The sequence below is a fragment of the Ochotona curzoniae genome, unplaced genomic scaffold, assembly GCF_017591425.1.
Source record: "Ochotona curzoniae isolate NIBS_2020 unplaced genomic scaffold, NIBS_Ocur_1.0 scaffold_4701, whole genome shotgun sequence".
Classification (NCBI taxonomy): domain Eukaryota; kingdom Metazoa; phylum Chordata; class Mammalia; order Lagomorpha; family Ochotonidae; genus Ochotona; species Ochotona curzoniae.
The window spans coordinates 18,288,347-18,311,452 of record NW_024467122.1 but is presented as its reverse complement, the minus strand read 5'-3'; the positions used below and the strand labels follow the sequence as shown (position 1 = coordinate 18,311,452).

General features: G+C 45.8%; 1 protein-coding gene across 2 annotated transcripts in view; it reads right to left on the bottom strand.

Annotated features, from left to right (window-relative positions):
* The window catches only part of FERMT2 (FERM domain containing kindlin 2), an 88,925-nt gene that overhangs the window by 39,764 nt on the left and 26,055 nt on the right, over positions 1 to 23,106 (bottom strand). For both annotated transcript variants that reach the window (XM_040969679.1, XM_040969678.1), the window contains exon 3: positions 12,266 to 12,499. In XM_040969679.1, the coding sequence (XP_040825613.1) occupies positions 12,266 to 12,499 (234 nt within the window). The remainder of the gene's footprint in view (positions 1 to 12,265; positions 12,500 to 23,106) is intronic.

Sequence of the window (23,106 nt, the reverse complement as noted above, 5' to 3'; positions counted from 1 at the left end):
CAGAGAGGAGAGACAGAGAGGAAGATCTTCCGTCCCATGACTCACTCCCCAAGTGAGCTCAATGGCCGATGCTATGCCGATCCGAAGCCAGGAGCCTCTTCAGGGTCTCCCACATGGGTGCAGGGTCCCAAAGCCTTGGGCCATCCCCGGCTGCTTTCCCGGGCCACAAGCAGGTAGCTGGAAGGGAAGCAGGGCTGCTGGGATAGAACCAGCGCCCATATGGGATCCCGGGCGTGCAAGGCGAGGACCTTAACCACTGTGTCACAGCGCCAGGCCCCGAGCTAGGCTCTTGCACAGTGTCCACAGTGTCCAAGGCAGAGGCCAGGACAGGTGAGGGGATGAGCTAAGCTAAGTCAGAGGAACCACTGGCATGCACGTGACTATGGCTGGGAACAGGCCCGGCTGGGGAGCTAAGCGGACACACTAACTGGGTTGAGGTTCCAACCAAGGGGTGCATGTGCTGGAATGGGGGCTGCGTTCTGATCAGGATGTAGTTGTAGTCTCCCTTGGCACATGTGTGGACTGGGACTGGACACACCTAGCTGGGCCCAACTCCGACACCTTTTGGTGTCCTAGAAGACCAGGGTAGATGTGGGATGGACTAGGCTAGGTCTCAACCACTAATGAGCCACATGTGAGCCGTATGTGGGTATGGACAAGCCGTGGCTGGGCTGAAACATCCAACAGCAAGAGCCAGATTGGGTTGAAGGCCAGTCAGAAAAAGCCGCTGTTCCTGCTAGGACAGGAGGTGAACTGAGTAGGGCTGGCTCATGGACCCCCCGGTATGCGCAAAATCTGGCACTGGGAGAGGTTCTGATGGAGGAGCCTGGGCAACTCCTCTGGCAGGACACAGACCCGGCAGGTACGTGCAAGAAGCATGAAACAATATGGAAATAACAGTCTTACCCACTTCCCTGTAGCCATTGAACCTTTTTATCCTAATTAACTATTTAAAGATTGTCCAAAATGTAATTAAAAAAAAAGAGTTCATGTAAGATCAAAAAATAAATAAATTTATACCTAAAAAAAAAAAAAAGACCAGAAGATATATCCCAATAAAATGTCTATAACAGCATATACAAAAAAGTACTTTTAACTCAATGGGATGACAAAATCAGTTTAACCTGAAGGGACCGGAGCGTGCCCGAGACATCTTACCGACACTATATGGATGGCAATTAAGCAGAGGAAAAGATGTTCTACATTATTAGTCATTAGGGCATTGCAAACTGAAGCCCTCTTACATCCACGCAAAGTGACACGGGATAACTGTAACTCTTAAGGACCGACAGACCACGAAATAGTACAGCCACTTTGGGAAAGAGCTCGGCTGCATAAAATTCAACCCAACTTCCCATACAAGTTAGAGTCTTACTCATGGGCACTTACACAGGAGCAATGGGACCATATCCCCTCTGTGACCCACAAGTGCACAGAGGCTAGACTTTTAATAACTCCACACTGCAAAGAACACAAAGGCCCCTGGGAAACGGATTCTCTAACTATACCACCTGTTACCCGGGTATCGCTCAGTAACAAGACGGCAAGAACTGGTGTGCACGCGGGCATGAATGAAGATCAAGCACGATGCGCTAGGAGAGGGTCGCGTGAGCACTGCTTTGACTGCATGCACCTGCCAACAGCAAACCACGGTGACAAAGGCAGACCGACGCTGTCAAAGGCTGAAGGCTAATGGGGCTCAGGAAGACACTCAAGGCAACTTTGCAGGGTGATCAAACAGAGTGTTTCATTCTGGTGGCACTTTTGTCAAAGTGCTAAGTTTTACCCTTCAGGTTACTTTATCTTAAAGTCATAGCTTAGTAAAAACTGGTCAAAAGCAAGAGTAAAATCAAAATAGTTTAGATAAGCCCCTCAGATATGTTAATCAGTTTTCTAAACTTTTGAGCATCTTGCTCAGCTTGACTAGATGCTTAAATGGGGTATGTGGAGGTGGGTGTTTGGTAGTGGTTAGGATGCCAGCTGGGGCACCCACAGGTCCTATGGTCCTATCGGAGTCCCTGGCATCTTCCCTTGTTAATGCGCTCAGGCAGCTGGGTGCCTGCCACTCTGGAGGGCCGAGTTCCCTTCCCCTTGGCTTTGGCCTGGCCTGACGTGGCCTGGCCCAGGATGTGGTGGGTATTTGGGAAGTAAATCAACAGACAGGTTAGTCTGTCTCTGCCTTCTAAATCAAATTTAAAAATTACAGGCAGACGGCATGTGGCAGATGAGCTGTTGGGCTGTCTCCAATATAAGGAAATTGAAAATTTTAAATATTCATGTTTCCTTAGTCTCCCTCCCTTGCTGGAAGATGGATCAATACAACATGAAGGGAACTTCTGGGCAGTTTTAAAAAGATTTATTTGTTTTACAAAGGCAAAATGACAGGGAGACACACACACACTGGGGTGGAGACGGGATGAGACAGACAGATGGACCAGGGCATTCCATCTTCTAGTTCATTCCCCAATTGTCTGCCAGAGCCAGGTCTGGGCCACGCTGAAGCCAAGAGCATGGAATTACATTCATGTCTCCCACATGGGAATACTCAAGCTAACCTCCACTACTTTCCCAACAAATCAGCAGTGAACTGGATAGGAAGTGGAGCAGCTAGGGTTCCATCTGGCACTCTGATATGGAACGTTGGTCTTGCAAGCAGCACCTTGACCTGCAGTGCCACAACATCCACCCCAGAAGTCTTTGCTGACAGAAGTTAGAACACAGCTCAGATCCTCCATCTGCCAAAGGTGCTAAAAGCCTGGAGCTCTGACAGCATCTAGAAACAGCATGACAGTGTGTGAGAGAATGAGCGAGCACACACTGGGAAGTAAACAGCCTACAGACACACCGCTGAGTCATGGACCCAGTCCTAGCCACCACATGGAGTTTCTCACGTAGATTCTTGTGGCAGAGAACAGGACCTTATTTGTTCAAGGCAGTGTGAATTCTAGGTTTCTGTTACTTGTGGCCAAAACAGAGAACTGATAAAGCACAAGAGAGATCTTGAACCAAAACAGTTGAGAATAAATAACAGAAGCTCTAACCAACTTGTGGCATTTGAAGAAAGCAGAAGCGACAGCTCCTGAGCACACAGCTGCGGCTGACATCATTCTTCCCTTCCTCTTTATGGAAAAATTGCTCTTTATTTTTACCACCAAAAGAAGCATTTTGCAAGAGAGTCCTTTTGTATATCATTAATTTTTAAACTACTTTTATAATTTAAAAAATTTTCCCAACTGCGCTTCAGTTCATTCAATTTCATTGACCTAGCACTGTGTGTACGTCTATCCCTGCCAATAACACATTCTTCAAAAAAGACAGATCAAAAGAGAAAAAATGTGAATTAGTGTACGCTTAGTTCTATTAGCACAAAGGCCCAAATTATACGTCCTATTAGTAATTCAGAATGTAACAAGCCTTAAACAGAGAATACATTCTTGAACTTAGCTCCATTTTAGCTGTCAAACTTTGGGAGGCAAAATTTCCATTTCCTTTCCATAAGGTTCCCTTTTAAGTCTGAGTGCCAGAAAACACATTACATAAAAGAACTCAGCATGCTTTGCCAAGCATTTCCTTCGAAAGGAAAGGAAAAATGCAACTAAAACCTCATTTAGTCATCACACAGAGCATTTTCTAAGAATTAAACTACAGGAACCAGTGCCCGTGACGTAGTAAGCTAAGATTCTCAGTGTGGCATGGGCGTCCCCCATACGGTAACTGCTTCACATCCTGGCTGCTCCACTTCCCATCCAGCTCTCCGCCTGTGACCTGGGAAAGCAGGAGAGGATGGCTCAAATCACTGGGCCCCTGCACCCACATGGGAGGCATGAAAGAAGCTCCTGGCCTCAGACTGGCCCAATTACAGCCATATGGGCAGCGAACCAGTGAACAGAAGATCTCTCTCTCTCTCTGTCTTTCCTTCTCTCTGTAACTCTGCCTTTCAAATAAAAACAGATTTTGAAAAACCACTTAAAAAATAATCTATTAACCACAAGTCAATACACTTGCATAGAAAGTGCTCTCACAGGAGCTATGGCTGCTTGGTCCTTCCAAGATGGATGTGGCTGCCATTTATGCCACTAGGTGGGCTGTTGGCTGTTTCAAACATCTAAGAGAATTTTCTGATATTCATGCGCTACAGTCCTGGCTTCCATCCCAACATGGGGCGACCTCTGTTTGGACTTGTTTTTTTGTAGAGCTCCATGGGCTTTTTCTCACAGCACAATTTGTGAGGTATGAAAATTTAAAATATATGGCCAGAATTTCAGGTGCTAAGCTGCCAAAAATATTAACAATACCCAACAGGGACTGCTTGCCTTACAGTGCTGGGCACTAAGTCACCCTATGAAACTAACACCCCACATCAGAGTGGAGGCTCAAGTTGCAGCTACTTCTTGATCTTCTTGATGACGTGTCTGGGAAACTACAGCAGATGCTATCCGTGAAGAAGACCACCATGGAGTTCTTGACTCCTGGCTGGGAGCCATGGCTTGTGGCCTGTGGAGAGTGAACTATAACAAATGGAAGCTTCACCTCTCTTTTTCTTTGTCCTCTCTGTCACTCTGCCTTTTAAATAAAGAGTTAAAACCTCACTACAGGGTACAATAGGAACCTAGGATATGTAATATGAGAATAACAACTTGAAAATCTTTCAAACATTTAACCTCAGTATATATAGAAGAGTGTGTAATATAGTTGAACCCTCCCAAGGTTAAATGTTGCCAGCCTGGTGCCTAGGCACTGGGACACTGCCTTGGGAAGGAAACCCAGGGACCTGGGATGGTCCTCTGAACTGGCTGTGCAGGAACAAGCCCAGACCATGCCCTATGCTTCTCTGGCTCTCTGTTCTTCTCACATTGCTCCTGCTACTGGGCTGCCTCCTGACATATGGTTCTCACCAGAGCCAAGGAACGGCCCTTGCACTCCGTAACTATGAACCAAATACTCCTTTTCTTTAAAGACCCAGTTTCAAATATTTGTAATAGAAGTGGAAAATGAACTGAAACAGACTGTAAAAGAAAATACAAGCAATGGCTATAATTCATGGTAGAAAAAACTTTCTTAAACAATACTAAAAGAATACAGGGGCCCTAGCGGCTAAAGTCCTGATCTCGCAAGTGCTAGGATTCCATATGGGTGCCGGTTCTAATCCTAGCTGCTCCACTTTCTTTTTTTTTTTTTTTTTTTTTAAGGCATAAAGGTGGTTTATTCAGGTTAACCTAGGTATCGCAGCCACCTCCCCCAGCCCAGCATGGCTGGGTGGGGGAGGGGCAGCCACAGCTGAGGCTGCCAGGATCCACAGGGAGGACAAAAAAGAAGCGTGAGTAAGGAGAGCGAGAGCCCAAGCCCCCCAGTTCTTATACATTTCAGACTATTAATTATACAGTCATGATTTAGCAGGCTTCTATTGGTGGGTATGAAACAAGCAACTTTCAAAAAGTACAAATCGGGGCCCGGCGCGGTGGCGCAAGTGGTTAAAGGTCCTCGCCTTGCACGCCCGGGATCCCATATGGGCGCCGGTTCTAATCCCGGCAGCCCCGCTTCCCTTCCAGCTCCCTGCCTGTGGCCTGGGAAGGCAGTCGAGGACGGCCCAAGGCTTTGGGAACCTGCACCCGCGTGGGAGACCCGGAAGAGGCTCCTGGCTTCGGATCGGCATAGTATCGGCCCGTTGCGCTCACTTGGGGAGTGAATCATCGGATGGAAGATCTTCCTCTCTGTCTCTCCTCTCTGTATATCCGCCTTTCCAATGAAAAAATAATAAAAATAAATCTTTAAAAAAAAAAAAAAAAAAGTACAAATCGATGAGCTGCTCCACTTCCCTTCCAGCTCCCTGCCTGTGGCCTGGGAAAGCAGTGGAGGATGGCCCAATGCCTTGGGACCCTGCACCTGTGTGGGAGACCCGGAAGAGGCTCTGGGCTCCTGGCTTTTGATCGGCTCAGCTCTGGTCATTGTGGCCACTTGGGGAGTGAATCATTGGATGGAAGATCTTCCTCTCTGTCTTTCCTCCTCTCTATATATTTGACTTCCTCCCCCCACCCCCCAAAAAAACTAAAATACAAACCAACTTTTACTTCTGCTTATCCAAAAAAACCAAACCAGAACAAACATCAAGACTTATCATGAGCAAATGTTAAAAACTATAACCACACTGGGAGAAACTGTTACCACACAAATAACTACCTAATTATCAAAGACTCAGAAGCAACCAAGATGTCCTTGGCACCTGCGTACATATCCAGGTGTGGGAAGCATGGTAGTGTAACAGATCAGCTCCCATCTGCCACACCAACAGCCCATCGCATATCTCCAGATCAAGTCTAGCTGCCTGGGAATGTGCTGGGAATACTCCCTCCCTGGGAATGGTCATGCCACTCCTGTGGGGCAACAGAATGGAAACCCTATATCCCAACGGCAGTCTTGTCCAAATCTGGCTACTGCAGCCACTTGGGAAGCAAACCAACAGATAGAAGATACTTCTGTCTTTCTCTCTTACTGTTGCTCTGCCTTTCAAATAAATAATCTTTAGAATAAACTGTGGCATAGCCAGACAAAAGATTATGCAGCACTAAGAGGTGTGTTCTCAAGCTGTGAAGACTTTGATGAAATTTAAATGCATATTACCATGTCAAGGTAATACATCTGAAAGGACAATACATTGTATAACTGCAACTCTGAAATTCTGGAAAGGGCACAACTTTGGGAATAGAAAAAATGACTCATTGTTGCCAACGATTATGAAAAAGGAGGGATAATTAGGTTAAGTAAAGATTTTTTTAGAACAAATTATTCCTTTTTTAAAAATTTTGGGCCCGGCGCTGTGGCGCAAGTGGTTAGGGTCCTCGCCTTGCACGCCTGGGATCCCATATGGGCGCCGGTTCTAATCCCAGCAGCCCCGCTTCCCTTCCAGCTCCCTGCCTGTGGCCCGGGAAAGCAGCAGAGGACGGCCCAAAGCTTTGGGACCCTGCACCCGCGTGGGAGACCCAGAAGAGGCTCCTGGTTTCGGGATCGGCATTGCATCGGCCGTTGCGCTCACTCGGGGAGTGAATCATTGGATGGCAGATCTTACTCTCTGGCTCTCCTCTCTGTATATCCGCCTTTCCAATAAAAAAAAAAAAAATCTTTAAAAAAAAATGTATTGGGGCCCGGCGCGGTGGCGCAAGTGGTTAAAGGTCCTCGCCTTGCACGCCCGGGATCCCATATGGGCGCCGGTTCTAATCCCGGCAGCCCCGCTTCCCTTCCAGCTCCCTGCCTGTGGCCTGGGAAAGCAGTCGAGGACAGCCCAAGGCTTTGGGAACCTGCACCCGCGTGGGAGACCCGGAAGAGGCTCCTGGCTTCGGATCGGCATAGCATCGGCCCGTTGCGCTCACTTGGGGAGTGGGTCATGGGACGGAAGATCTTCCTCTCTGTCTCTCCTCTCTGTATATCCGCCTTTCCAATGAAAAAAATAATAAAAATAAATCTTTAAAAAAAAAAAAATTTATAAAAAAAAAAATGTATTGATTTTTATTGGAAAGGCAGATTTACACAGAGAAGACAGAGAAAGATCTACCATCATTTGAGTCACTCCCCAAGTGAGTGAACTGAGCCGGAACGGAGCTGATCCGAAGCCAGGAACCAGGAGCTTCTGAATCTCCCAGGCAGGTGCAGAGTTCCAAGGCCTTCGGCTGTCCTCTACTGCTTTCCCAGGCCATAACCAGATAGCTTATGGAGAGGCTGGGACATGAACCAGCGTCCGTATGGGATCCTGGCTTGTGCAAGGCAAGACTCTAGCTACTCAGCCATCGTGCCAGGCCCAGGATAAATCATCTTGGACAATGATACTACAGGGAATACATGTATTCCCTCTACGTGTTCTTCTAATCTCATTGACAGTCTTTTCAAAATGTTCATGAAAAATACATACCATAAGAAACTAAACGTAGAAAGGATAAACCACAAAGAGATCTCGAACCAAGAAAGTTGAGAACAACCTTTTTGCATCAAAATACTCTTAACTTTTACTTTCATCTTTCTACAAATGTTTTGAAGATCCACCAAAAGTGAGCGCTAATGCAAACACATGCTGCTCAGTGATAACAATGCTTCACAGCAAATCCCTCCATTGTAACACATGCACTATTACGATTCTGATTGTGAGGAAGCCTGCTCATTTGTTACAACAGGTGTGTGTGCATATGTAGGAACTCCGATTCTGCTTAACTTTGGCAGGAATCTAAGCCCATTTTAAAGACTAAAGTTCATTAAGTAAAAATGATACAAGTGGGCCCAGCACGATGGCCTAGTGGCTAAATCCTTGCCTTACATGCACCAGAATCCTGCGTGGGTGCTGGTTTGTGTCCCGGCTGCTCCACTTCCCATCCACCTCCCTACTTGTGGCCTGGGAAAGCTGTGGGGGATGGCCCAAAGCCTTGGGGCATTGCACCGATATAGGAGACCTGAGCCGGAGGAGGCTCTTGGCTTTGGATCAGCTCAGCTCTGGCCGTTGCAGCACTTGGGGAGTGGACCATCAGACACAGGATCTTTCTGTCTTTCCTTCTCTCTGTGGATTTGTCTTTCCAATAAAAAGCAATAAATCTTAGGGAAAAAAAAGAGACAACTGACACACAAAATTCAAAAAAGCTTACATGTCCAATGAAAATAAAAGCATATTTAACTTTGTGAATAAGATACTTTTTATTTTCTCATTCAGGGAGGCAAGCTATTCAAAGTGTTAGGGAGGGTTTGAAGTGGTGAGTCTCAATATACCGCCAGGTGGAATGTAAACTGATAAAACCACTTGGGGAACAATTCGACAGTAACCTGAAATGAATTATGTGTATACTTAAAGCATAGTAATTCTTTCAACCTCCAGGTAAATACTGAAGAGAAATTCTTGTGCACAATGCCCTGAATTGTTTAACAACCACAAAGCAATGGCAATAACATATTATTTATGGATATTTCAGAGTCAAATGTGTCTATGTTTTTTAAACTACTGGAGGCAAACACATTAAACCTATGGCGGGAGATGTTCTGTGAAGGAAAGCTGCGCAGGTAAGACTCACGAAGCCACTCCAGCTTCAAAAAGTTTAGCAAAATGGTGGTATGGCAGATATGAAGGCCGCCTGCAATACTGGTGTCCCAAATGGGCTCCTTCCCGCTTCACTGCTCCACTTCCAACCCAGCTCCTTGCTAATGGCCTAGGAAAAGCAGTGGAGAATGGCTGCTGTCAGCGGTGCAGGAGTCCTAGACACAGCTTCCCCCACTGGCCTGGTGCAGCCATCTGAGAACTCTGCTGGTAGATGCAAGATCCTGTCTTGCTCTCTCTCTGTAACTCTCTAAAACAAACAAGGCTTTAAAAAAAGCTTGGCAGAAATATACCCACAGCTATTCTAGACAACAGCAATTAAGTAGCGTATGATTTTGTAGTTCTATACTTCTCTATTTTGATTTTTTGTTAAAGACCTCATCAAGAGCAGCAGATCAAAACGGTAGCCTGAATCTACAAGTATCTTCTAATGCCCCAAATCTTCTGAAATGATAGGAAATGATACTTAAATGCAAGACAAGCATTGATAACAAGATACAAGAATGACATAAATGACTCTGAAAGGCAGAGAGACGTCATAGTGGACTGGTCAGAGTGAAGCACAGCTACAACCACACACAACAAGAGGAAAAGAATCCAGACCCCTGCAGCTCTATGGCTACAGACCTGAGCAGCAGGAGGGCTCCTGAATTAGGAGGCAGCATCCCCTGCCTTCCCCCATGAGTACCTGAAGCACAGCCCAGGAAGATCATTTGCCAGTGGGCTCCAACCAGGAGCCTAGGTGCTAATGGCAGCAAGAAGACCCAAGGCTCATAGCTATCCTAACTAAAAAAACTTGGACACTTTCAACATTGTGAGGGGTGAGGACGCTTGTCGGAACAGCTACTCCAAATACACAGACAGGGCTGGTGCAGCGGCTAAGTGTGCAATACCAGTATCCCGCATAATCACCAGTCTGTGGATCGTGTTCCAGTTACCCAACTTCCAATCCAGCTCCCTGCTAATGCATCTAGGAAAGCAATGAGAGATGACCGAAGGTCTAAGTCCTTGGGGCCCTGCCACCCAGGTGGGAGGTCGGATGGAGTGCCAGCCTCCAGGCTTCAGCCTGGCACACTGCAGCCACTGGGAATGAACCCAGGACGGGAGGCTCTCTCTCCTCTCCCCTCCTTCCCTCCTCTTTCCACTGTCTCTCTTTCAAATACATACATAAATCACTTTTTAAAGAAGGCTTCCACTAACAGGGAAAATCAGTATTAATTAATGCACATCTATACTCTAAAACACTGTTGTTAGAAGTTCACAAGAGGAGAAAGCATCATGACACATCAAGTTAGGCCAATGGAATCCCACATGGTGCTGATTTAAGTCTGGGCTACTACACTTCAGATCTAGCTCCATTTCAGCACATTTAAGAAAGCAGTGGAGGATGGCGCAAATCCTCAGGCCTCTGCCACGCAATGAAAGACCCAGGAGAAACTGCTGGCGCCAGGCTTTGGCCCAGCCCAGCCCCTGGGGAGTCAATCAAAGTCGGAAGATCTCTCCTTATCCTGCTCTACCACCTCAAATTCTGCCTTTCAAACTAAAAACAGAAAAGTTTCCAAGAATACATGTGTGTAGCACTGTGGGGCAGGGGATTAAGCTGCCCTTTATATCAACAGCATCTCATACTGCTCCAGTTCCAGCTGAGCCACTTCCAATCCAGCAGCCTGCTAATGTGCCTGGGGAGGAACAGAAGTTGGTCCAAATACTTAGACCCTCCGACCCACGCGGGAGACACGAATGGAGTTTGGGGTTCATAACTTCAGTTTGGTCCAGTCCTGGCCTTTGTAGCCAGTTAGGGGAGAGAACCAGCAAACTGAACAGCTCTTCCCCTCTTATTAAATGCATAAAAAAAATTGTTTTAAAGAAAAGTGTGTATGTGTGTAAAGCACATGGAAAAATTTCTAAGGTCTCATTGTGTAAAGAAACATATGAATGAAATGATCCTATTTATTTAAAAACCTCATATATATATGCATGTGTGTATATACAGATATATATGAATACACTAATGGTTTGACTTAATGCCTAGAAAAACATCAAATTGTCAACAGTGCCGACCTATGGAGGGAGAATTTACAACGTACACTGCCTGATGCTCTTACAACACAACACAGTCATGAATGTGTAATATAAAAAACATACTATGGGGCGGTATAATAGAGGTGGTAGCCTAGTGGCTGAATCCTCGCCTTGCATGCACCAGGATCCCATAGGCACCAGTTCATGTCCCTGCTGCTCCACTTTCCATCCAGCTCTCTACTCATGGCCAGCGAAAGAAATCAGCAGAGGACGGTCCAAAGCCTAGGGACCCTACACCTGTATGGGAGACCCGCAAGAAACTCCTGGCTTCTGACTTTGGATCAGCTCCGCTCCAGCTGTTGCAGCCATTTGGGGAGTGAACAAGCAGATGCAAGATCTTTGTCTCTGTCTTTCCTTCTCTTTGCATATCTGACTTTCCAATAAAAATAAACCAAATTTTTAAAAAATCCCAAAATAAAACCATAGCATAAGAAACTAATTTCATCTGCTTAGGAAAGTCATTAAGAGTATCTTCAAGAAAGATTTTTTTTTTTAAATGAGGAATATGAAAGCCCAGTACTGTTTGTAATGACAACGGTTCAGGTTTTCTCTGATGGCTGACTACTTCCTGTCACATGCCATAACTGGGTCAGCCAAAAGCAATCCGCATCTCATTTCAGAAAGCATAAGCAGAATTACTGTCAGAGTGCTCAGACTGGAGGCTGGGTAGGGAGACAACACCCCCGGTCATTTCCTTCGGAGCTCTGTCAGGGCTTCAATGAAGGGAAGTGACACAATCTGCCCAAATCACTATAATCAAACAGCAACTTGCATGGAGGAAGTCCTGCAAATGCCATGACCCTCTGAAATTCCTCACAATGCTCGCTGCTCCACCCCCACAAAATGAAGTCATCAGAATGAAGGATTACATAACACAAGCAAAATAAACAAACTATATAACTAAAAACAATCACCACTAGATTACTGTTCTATCTTAACCAAATAATCTTCTTATAAAAATTTAAGATAAAAAGTGTAATAAAGTACAAAATTCATAATGACACATATACTTACATAGCTTACTCTAATCTCCAAGCCTTGGGAAAAGCTAAATGCTAGGCACCAGTTATATCTGCATGAATAATTCATACTTTAATCAAGAAATTATTGAATACTTACTAAAAGTCTTACAGATGTCAGAAACAGCTTTGAAGACCCGATCAGAGAAATTCACCTTCACCTTCACACACTTCATGTTGGGCAGCTGCAGGCGCAGCAGCTTGTGCTGGGGGGTGAACTGAAGCTTGGCGTCTGCCTGAATTCCATACTTATCCAGGGTCCAATGTGTCTTAAGCAGCCAAGTTCTCTTCTTTTCCCACCAGAGAGCATGGTCAGACCAATCCTTTTTTACATCTGAAATCCAATAAACAAGAAGAATCATTAGAAATTACCAAAACCACCTTGGCAGAATATAAAAGCAGAATTAGCATTTAATGATTGTTGATTATAGCTAACTAAACATTATGTGTCTATTCGTGTCAGGGACAAAAGAAACACTAAAAGCCGAGAAAGCACATAATCCTTCAGTACAAACTGGGACAGACAGATAACAGAGCGCCGCGGTACCAGCAGACAGAGGGATGCTGGCAGCTACACTCAGCAGGATCAACAGAAGCTGCAGCCGGTAGGAGCTGGGCCCAGCCTTGAAAAAGGAACAATGCTCTGGGTAAAGCAGGTGGAAAGGCTTGTCATCTGCGAATCTGTGTTTTAAGGTCTGTAAGGGGGAAGGCCACACACAGGAAACCGAAATGAACAAAAAAGACTATCCTAGTTGAAGAGGAGGAGCCTTCCATAACCTGAAGAAAGCTCTAAAACCAAACAAAATCCCCTACATGCCAAGCACACGTGCTTTCCAAAACATATTCCAAGAGTAACTAAAGACACCGCTGGAGTGGCACTACAGCACAGCCAGTAAAGCCATCCCACTTGCTGCCAACATTCCCTACGGGTGCCAGATTGTGTCCTGGCTGCTCCAGTCTAATCTGGCTCCCTGTTCTTAGTTTCAGCCTGGCCCAGCCATGACCACTGTGGTCAACTGAAGAGTAAATTGGTGGATGGAATCTCCCTTTGTGTGTCTCTCCCTCTCTCTAACAATAACTTCCGATATTCCGGGCCCAGTGCAGTGGCCTAGTGGCTAAAATCCTTGCTTTGAATGCACTGGATCCCATATGGGCGTCAATTCTATTCCTGGCAGCTCCACTTCCCATCCAGCTCCCTGCTTGTAGCCTGGGAAAGCAGTCGAGGACAGCCCAGAGTCTTGGGACCCTACACCGGCATGGGAGACCAGAACAGCCCCCGGGTTCTGATCAGCGCAGCACTGGCCACTGCAGTCACTTGGGCAGTGAATCATCGGACGGAAGATTTTCCTCTCTGTCTCTCCTCCTCTCTGTATATCTGACTTTCCAATAAAAATAATTTTTTTTAAAATCACACATTCCGACCTCCCCTTCTTCGACATACTTTGGTACAAGTAGATGGGCCTGGCTTGATAACCTAGTGACTAAATCCTCGCCTTGAATGTGCCAGGATCTCTAATGGGCACCAGTTCGTGTCTGCCTGTTCAATTTCCCACCCAGCTCCCTCCATGCTTGTGGCTGGGAAAGCAGTAAAGGACGACCCTAAGTCATGGTAGACCTGGAAGAAGTTTCTGGGGTTTTTTGTTTGTTTGTTTGTTTGTTTTTAAGAAAGTTGGCCGGTTAGATTTATTCCTTAAAAAGAAAGTTTTTGTGTTTTTTTTTTTTAATTGGAAAGTCAGATTTACAGAGAGAATGAAAGAGAGAAAGAGCCTCCAATCGCTGATTCACTCCCTGAGTGGTTGCAATGGCCAGAGCGAGCCAATCCGAAGCCAGGAGCCAGAAACTTCTTCCAGGTCTCCCACACAGATGCAGGGTCCCAAGGCTCTGGCCATCTCTACTGCTTTCACTGGCCACAGGCAAAGAGCTGAATGGAAGTGGAGCAGCAGGGATACGAACCAGCGCCCATATGGGATCCTGGCGCATGCAAGGTAAGGAATTTGGCCACTAAGTTCTGGGCACCGAAATAAACCTTTGGGCCCAGCATCGTGGCCTAGCGGCTAAAGTCCTTGCCTTGAACACGCTGGGATCCCATATGGGTGCCAAGTTTTAATCCCAGCAGCTCCACTTCCCATCCAGCTCCCTGCTTGTGGCCTGAGAAAGCAGTCGAGGACGGTCCAAAGCCATGCGACTCTGAACCCACGTGGGAGACCCAAAAGAAATTCCTGGTTCCTGGCTTCGCATCGGCGCAGCACCAGCTATTGTGCTTACTTGGGAAGTGAGTCATCAGATGGAAGATCTTCCTCTCTGTCTATCTGGCTTTGTAATAAAAATGAATAAATCTTAAAAAAAAAAAAAAAAGGAAAGAAAGAGATCTTTTTAAAAAAAAATGTGTGGGAGACTGGGTGGGGCTACTCCCCTTATCTCCCCCTTTACCCCAGATACAGGGGGGAAATGTGGAAATAATAGTCTTACCCACTTTCCTGTAGCCCTTGAAGCTTTGTGCCCTAACTATGTAAAGATAGTCAAAAATAAAGGAAAAAAATGCAAGTAGATTAAATCAAATAAAGAAAATAATGTGAATTGCTCAAGATCTGCTTACTCCTAAATAAGGCAGGCCGTAACAATACACAAGCAACAAGAAAGCCCAATTTCAGAGGCCGGCGCCACGGCATAGCGGGCTAAGCCTCTCACTGTAGCATGGGGATCCAGGCATAGGGATCATGTCCTGGTTGCTCCACTTCCGGCCCAGCTCCCTGTTTAAGGCTGGGAAAGCGCTGGAGAACAGTTCAAGTTCTTGGACCCACTTGGGAGATCCAGAAGAAGCTCCTGGCTTTGGACAGGTTCAACTCCAGCTGTTGCATCCATTTGGGGAGTAAACCAGTGAAAAAGATCTCTTTCTCCTTCCTGTAAACTTGCCTTTCCAATAAAAACAAATAAAACTTTAAAAACTATATAAAAGGTGTCATTCTGATGTATCACAATTACAAAACCCACACACAGTTTTTTCACAGCACTGAACTTCCTCACGACCTTCCACACATCTCTCCTCCTTCCGTCATATCCAGCCTGTCCCTTCTGCTACACTTCTGTCCTCGTCAAGCATATATTCTTGTTCAGGGGAGGGGGAGGAATCTGCAGTCCTCAGTCCACAGCACTGACTTGTATCATTTGGACTCCCCTCCTCTATTCCCCAGTCACACTCCTAAGTACTTGGGTGCAGTAGTTTGTGTGGCAGGAATCGAATCCCAAGAATCTCACTTGAGAATACTACTAAATGAGACCAGGAGGGTGAGGCCAATCTAAGGTCCTTAACTGCTGCTGGAAGCACCTGCAGTTCAGCCCTTCAGACACATCTGGTGAGGAGAGCCTTAGGAAGAGAAAGCTGATGCAGGCAACGGAGCAGCTGTTCGGGAGGCATCCAGCTCACAGTGTCTGCTCTGAACCCAGCTAACTGCTTTGGATCCAGCGTCCTGCTGATGCCCTGGAAGGCAGTGATAGCTCGAGAACTTGACTTTGTGGCATCCATGTGGGAGACCACTATCAAGCTCCAGGATCTGTGCTCCAGACTGGTTCAGCACTAATGACGTGGTCATTTGGGCACTGCACCTGCAGATGGAAGATGTCTCCATCAGTCTTCCATTTCTCTCTGCCCTTCAAAGACAATGAAAATTAACGTGTAAACTTAAAGAGATTTCTAAAGAGAAAGCCAGGTTATCTTTCCACTTATTTGATTAAGGGTTGCACCAGCGCCATTAAGTTTCTAGCATTTCTGAGGTGTCAGGGATGGGTCTGGGATGCTACTACGGCACAAAGAGCTTAGGGATGCCCCTGCTTGAGAAGCTGTCACCAACTGTGGACGTGCTGTACTCCACAGCTGCAGGTGAACAGCACCTGTTACAAGCCTGAAAGCCTTCACAGTTGCAGCAGCGCAGAACCACTGCTGTAAAGATTCCATAAACGACACAATGAACCTGGTCCAGCAGCAGGTGCTAAGACACCAAGGACAAAGATTAACCTATCACAGCTCTTGGGAGTGCAAGTGACAGATAAGCTTTAAATAACAGCCAATTTCCCACAAACACATCTGTAATTTCTACCACAGCAGTGTAAAGGACTACTGGCCAAAACTGAACTTTGACTCAAAATTATAAATGGATGCTTGTTACTGTAAGAAAGGAGTTAGCAGACAAAGAATGGCTCAAGGACCAATGCTGTCTGTTTCCTTCATGACCCACTAGGCAGGAACTGGGTTTTGGTGGGGTGTGTGTGTGTGTGTGTGTGTATGGCTATTGCTTTGTTTCTGGTTTTTAATGGTTAGAAATAATGGGAAGAAAAACAGTAGGATTCTAATAATTTCTATATAAAATTCAAATTGGCATACAAAAATGTTGTGAGCTGTGGCCACACTCACCTGAGTACACCTGCATTGGTCACTGCTTTTCTACTACCACCAGAGCAGTGCATCCTTGTCATAACCTCAGGATCCACAAAGACCCAAATACCTCTTCGGATTTTCATAAAAGCATCACAACTCTAAGGGTCCCTGCTGAAAGCAATGTTATCTGGACTTACTCAGGTGATCATGCAATAAAATCTCAACTTTTCACCCACTACATTTCTTTTGTTTTTTTTTTTAAAGATTTATTTTATTTTTATTGGAAAGGCAGATATACAGAGAGGAGAGACAGACAGGAAGATCTTCCGTCCGATGATTCACTCCCCAAGTGAGTGCAACGGCCGATGCTATGCCGATCTGAAGCCAGGAGCCTCTTCCAGTTCTCCCACGCGGGTGCAGGGTCCCAAAGCTTTGGGCCATCCTCGACTGCTTTCCCGGGCCACAGGCAGGGAGCTGGAAGGGAAGCGGGGCTGCCGGGATAGAACCAGCGCCCATATGGGATCCTGGGCGGGACCTTAACCACTTGCGCCACCATGCCGGGCCCACCCACTACATTTCAAATGCTGATTCAAGAATACATGCCTGATTGACTTATTCTGTCCTCTATCGTTTCTTGGTTAGGGTTCTGAGTCCGGCAGTTCGACTGGGGAGTTCCCCAAAGAAACTTTGTCTGAGGTGTTCCCAGTCCAGATTCCCGTATGTACTAGCAACTACAGGGCCCAGCACAGTCCATCGCCCCATCAACTGGTGGTTGCAATTGCTGGGTTGGTTCTGTTTCCATCCCATCTTCCACTGGAACCAATGGGTGTTGCAGTCCAGCCTGGTTCTGCCCAGCACATACTCGGCCCTCACATAATCCAGTGGGAGAAGCAGCCTAGTCGGAGCGACCCACAATAACCCCCACCTGTCCCACGCCCCATAGCCTGGTGTGCCAGTATGTGTAGCAGACTAGTCCAGTCTGTCCCACATCCCATTCAGCTCTCATACATGTCAGTGGGTATTGAAGCTTAGTTCCATCTAACCAGCTCAACAATCAAGCCCTCACGGAAGTTGTTGAGTGCCTCTCTGTCTAGCCACCCCAGCCCCTGTCCTAGTTTTCGTGCCCTCCCGTGGGAGTGGTAACCCAAGAGGGAAGAGCCCACTATTTCCCTCCCAGGTCTCTTGCACTCCAGAATTATGCACTCTCCAGGTGGTTCTGTGGCTTTACTTGACAGAATTAGCCCTCAGGGCCAGCTTCTGCCAGCTGATGCTGTGGCTAAGCCCAAACAACCCTTACCCACTCTAATTTTGTTTGCACCAGTAGGAATAATCCGCCCAGCCTGGCTTTTCCCTGATCTAGTCCACATGAGGCACACAGGTATTGTAGCCCTGCTTAGTCTGGTCTGCCCCTATCCCAGCTCACACTCTCCAGTGGGAGTAGCTGTCCAGCAAGGGGACCCCCCCCTCCCCCCATATTTCCCCTGCCGGCTCTGCCCCCTCCCTTCCTGGCTCTCACGTATGCTGGATGGGCACTGCAGTCACATCTGGTACAGGCAACCTCACCCTGGCATTCCTTATTGTTCACTGGTTTTTTGTCACGACCGAACCTGGCCTGACCCACACTCTGTTCTGGTGCTCAGATTTACCAGTGGATGACGTGAACTGGTTCAGCCTGGTCTGCCCCCGACCCTTGCCAAATGTATGCCAGTGGGAAACTTTCCATGGCCTATTCTGGGCTGTTTCCATTCATGCTTCTTGCACGTACCTGCAGGGTCTGTAACCTGCCAGAGGAGTTGCCCAGGCTCCTCCATCAGAACCTCTCCCAGTGCCAGATTTTGCGCATACCAGGGGGTCCATGAGCCAGCCCTCCTCAGTTCACCTCCTGTCCTAGCAGGAACAGTGGCTTTTCCTGACTGGCCTTCAACCCAATCTGGTTCTTGCTGTTGGATGTTTCAGCCCAGCCACAGCTTGTCCATACCCACATACGGCTCACATATGGCTCATTAGTGGTTGAGACCTAGCCTAGTCCATCACACATCTACCCTGGTCCTCCAGGACACCAGACCTTACAGTGCTTGGAGTGGCGAGATTGGCAGCAATTCATAACTTGTGAACTATCAGAATCACTTGAGCAAGTATCTCAGAGCATGGCCCACATCCAAGACTTGGGGTGGGTTGGAAACTGGGTGGGGCTTCTCCCTTAATATATCCCTTTACCTCAGATACATGAAGGAAACAATATGGAAATAATAGTCTCACCCACTTTCCTATAGCCCTTGAACCTCTTTACCCTAATTAACTATGTAAATATTGTCGAAAATAAAAAATGAATAAAAAAGAATTCATGGCTGTTGATGCCCATCTTCCCTTTAAAGGCTGACACTCCCCTCAGTTCCACACTGCTCTTTCCCTGAAGGATCAGCCTACATCTAAGCTTGAACAAACAGGCAGCAAGGACATATGGTTCAAAGACTCCACGCTAGACATCCTACAAGTGGTGTGTGTATCCAAGGAAGAAAAGCAGCTCTCCTGCTGACTAGCAACGCAAGGAAGACTGGTCTTTTTAGTCACAGAAAACAGCAGCTAAGTAACAACGGAGGGGAAAAACAACAGAGACAAAAGCAGGAATAGACACCAGAAAAAAAAATTTCAGGAATCAAATAACACTCATGCCAAGGGCCACCAACAGACAAGCAAACATGGTGATGACAAAGTGAAAGCTCACACTGGGAGCCAGCCTGTGGTGTAGTGGGCATACCATATGGGCAGCTTCCTGCCAATGGCCCGGGAAAAGCAGGGCAAGATGGCCCAAGTGTTTGGGTCCCTGTGTGTAGGTGGGAGACGCAGATGAAGCTCCTGAGTTCAGCCACCTGGAGAGTGAATCAGCGTATGGGGGTAGGTGGGTGTGACTCTTGTTGTAATTCTTCAAAGTAAATAATCTTTAAGAAAGTATTTCAATAGAAAATGGGTAGATTAGACTGCCAGGACTTGTTACATGAAGGCATTTCAAAAAATGTGAAGAAACTGAAAACAAAAATGAAGTTCACTTTATGCAAAAAATACGTGAAATCTACGCATTGAAAGAATCTTCAAGAAGTCCAGGGACAACATGTAATATGATAAACCATGAAGGGATTAGAGTATGTGTCACACCAAACTAAACTTCCAAATTCTATTTTTTGTGGAGTTTTGAAAAAAATCTTTGAACAAATTATTTGTAGTACATGTAACAGACCACTAACCTAATCAGCTGTAATTAGGGCAAGCACTTCTACACGGAATGAGAACCTGCTCAGGGTTCACAGAAATACTCAAACACCTGCTGAGCACCTACTATGCTAGGGCCACCTTGCCTTGTGGAGAGGTGTCTAAACGTGTTTCTTGTGGAGGGATGAGAGGTCATTTCCCCTACTCAACCATCTTGGTGATTTCTCTCAAAATACATCAGAATCTGAGGGGGCTTCTGGTGGCCAATTTTAAGCACAGTGACCTATTTTCCGAAATCATTACTGAAAATTGTTTTTCTTTGAAAGATTTATTTTTATTGGAAAGGCAGATTTACAGAAAGGAAGAGAGACAGAGAGGAAAATCTTCCGACACTGGTTCACTTCCCAAGTGACTGCAGTGTCCGCAGTTGAGCCGATTCAAAACCAGGAGCCAGGAGCTTCTGGGTCTCCCACAGGGGCGCAGGGTCCCAAGGCTTTGGGCCGTCCTCAACTGCTCCCCCAGGCCACAAGCAGGAAGCTGGAAGGGAAGTGCGGCTGCTGGGATTAGAACCATCACCTATAAGGGATCCTGGGCACGAGCAAGCTGAAGACTTTGGCTACTAGGCTGCCACACCAGGCCCTGAAAACTGTTTCTTAATTACCGTGACAAGATATGCAATATTGAAACAGAGAATATACAAGAAGTTAATGAGAATAGAAATGATGAAATATTTGTTCAGACAACTTTTCCAGGATATTTTGCTCTAATGGGGAGAATAATGGACAGTAGAATGGATAGGAAGGAGATGCCAGGTCTAAACACTTTGACTTATTTCAATTATTTATGTCTTTCATACTTTGAAAAGCACTGTTAACTTGAGAGCCAGAGAGTTCTAACCAGCTACAGCGGCTCACTCAGCGCAGGCTGAAGCGGACAGAAAAACTCCATCCAGGTTATCGTATCGTTATTGAAACAGTGATCCAAACGGTCCCATGAAGCTGAAAATGCGCTTTTTTCTTTTTTAATAGTAACCTTTTCTTGGAAAGTCAGATTCACAGAGGAGACTGACAGATCTTCCATCTCCTGGTTCACTCCTCCAGTGGCCCAAATGGCCAGAGCTGACCTGATCGGGAGCCAAGAACTTCTTCTGGGTCTCCCATGTGGGTGCAGGGTCCCAAGGCTTTGGGCCATCTTCCACTGTTTTCCCAGGCCACAAGCAGGGAGCTGGAATGGAAGTGGAGCAGCCAGGACACAAACCAGCACCCTATTGGATCCCGGCAGTTGCAAAGGCAAGCATTTAGCCACCAGGCTATTGCACTGGGCCTGAAAATACATTTCTAATTATCTGCCTCTGATTGTTTCTCCATATTGTCACTTCAAAACTTTTCAACAATCTGACTGCACTTCACCATCTGTACAATGTTTTCCAGGCTTCCAGGAAAACAGATCATTCCTTGGCTTTGGTTTACAGATTCAAGGTCTCTTTTGAACTAAGTGTCTCCACTTCCAGTTTCACAATGAACTCTACTCAAAACACAATGCACATATCCATTAGTGCAAAAAAAAATTTTGCAAGCTGATCAAAATCCCGAGAAAAGCGATGAAACACCAATCAAGTATTTGCTTAGCATATGCACTTGAGCGAACTGCATGTTCAAAAGTATGAAAACTGTGTGTAGGGTGGAAATATGGTTATAAACCAGTGTGCCACAATGCAATAGCTCTTGAAAGCAATTATCTACTATATCACAGCATAACTTGTCTCTACAGTATCCAGATTACAGAACTGTAATTTGTATATAATTTATTAAGTATAGAAAACATTTCAGATTATCAACATTTAAGTATTCTTTTAAAGATTGAGTAAAGCATAAAAACATGATTTTAAAGGAAGTTATATAATCAGAAGTATGAATAACTTAACCTTGCTAAGTGATCAGTAAAATAATATTTTTTATTACAAACGGGCCAACACAGTGGCTCAGAAGGTTCATTCTCTGCACGGCAGCACCACCATCCCCTATGCGCACTGGTCCCTGTTCCCGCGGCTTCACTTCCGGTCCAGCTCCCTGCTTACGGCCCGGAAAGCAGTGGAAGACAGTCCAAGTGCCTGGGTCCCTGCTACGCTGGTCGGAAGATCTGGATGAAGTTTCCGCCTCCTGGTTTCAACTTAGCTCAGTTCTAGCCATTGCTGCCACTTGGGGAATGAACCAGCAGCTTGGAAATCTTTCTTTCTCTTTCTCCCTGCCTACTCTGTAACTCTTCCAAATAAATAAATCTTAAAGAAAAAATCATTAGGAAACTACACATGTACAGACGCACACCACCGGACGCTGGTCAGAGGAGTTAGTGAGGGGCACCAGGTAAGTAAGTCAAAATCTTATTCTGACCATCCATCTTCCCAAGGTCACGGCTGCCAGTGTCCCACAGGTGCACCACTCCTTGACTTGGTATAATGGGCTTTAATTTGTTTGACGTTAGAGTTTTAGGAGCAACCTACCACAAATACAAGCTTTCTTAAAAGACTAAGAAATCTATTTTATTAGAAAGTTATTGTTTACTTTCCTTCTTAGAAGGTAAACAGGAATTTCATAATTTATGTAAAACATTGACTTCTTTCCTAATTCTTCAGCAATCAAGAACCTCTTAAACTATACTGTTATTTTTATAATAAATGTTAGTAAAGTATGTTAATTCTCCAAAACATTTTACCAGGGTCCTGCTAGGAATTATTTGTGTCTCCAATTTAAGAGCTCTAAGTCACACCACCCAGTGCAGTTTATTTAACATGCACTCAAACTCAAATCATGCAAAGTACAAATTGCTCAAGCATCACCTGGATTAAGATCCCCTTCCGTGAGAGCGACAGAATGCTCCTCAAACTCAGGAGACGGCTGTGTATTTTACAAAGACAGTATCTATATATGAAGGTACAGAAAGTTTGAGGTTTCCTAATTGGAGGCTGAATATACCAACATCGCTTACTCTAGCAAATGCTTTAGTATAACAGGGTAAATACACTCCATGAATTAAAAAAGGAACGAAAAGAAATAAAGTATTTGATGCAGAAATTACTGTTTCTCTGTGAAGTTACAGCTAACTCACACCCTAGAAATATCAGCTCAGGGAAAGGAATCTACCACTGAAAACCCCCATTTACTGCTCTTACTGCCTACTTGACTATTTTCAAACAGGTTTTTACAATACAGCTACTTGCTTTGTCAAAGTTCAGCGTATCAGGAAAACACAACACAGAAAGTTGACATCACTTTTTGTCTCTGCTAAGGGCCTGGCAAAGCAATGGAGAATGGCCCAAGTGCTTCAGTCCCACGACCCACAAGATGGAGTCCAGCTTCTGGCTT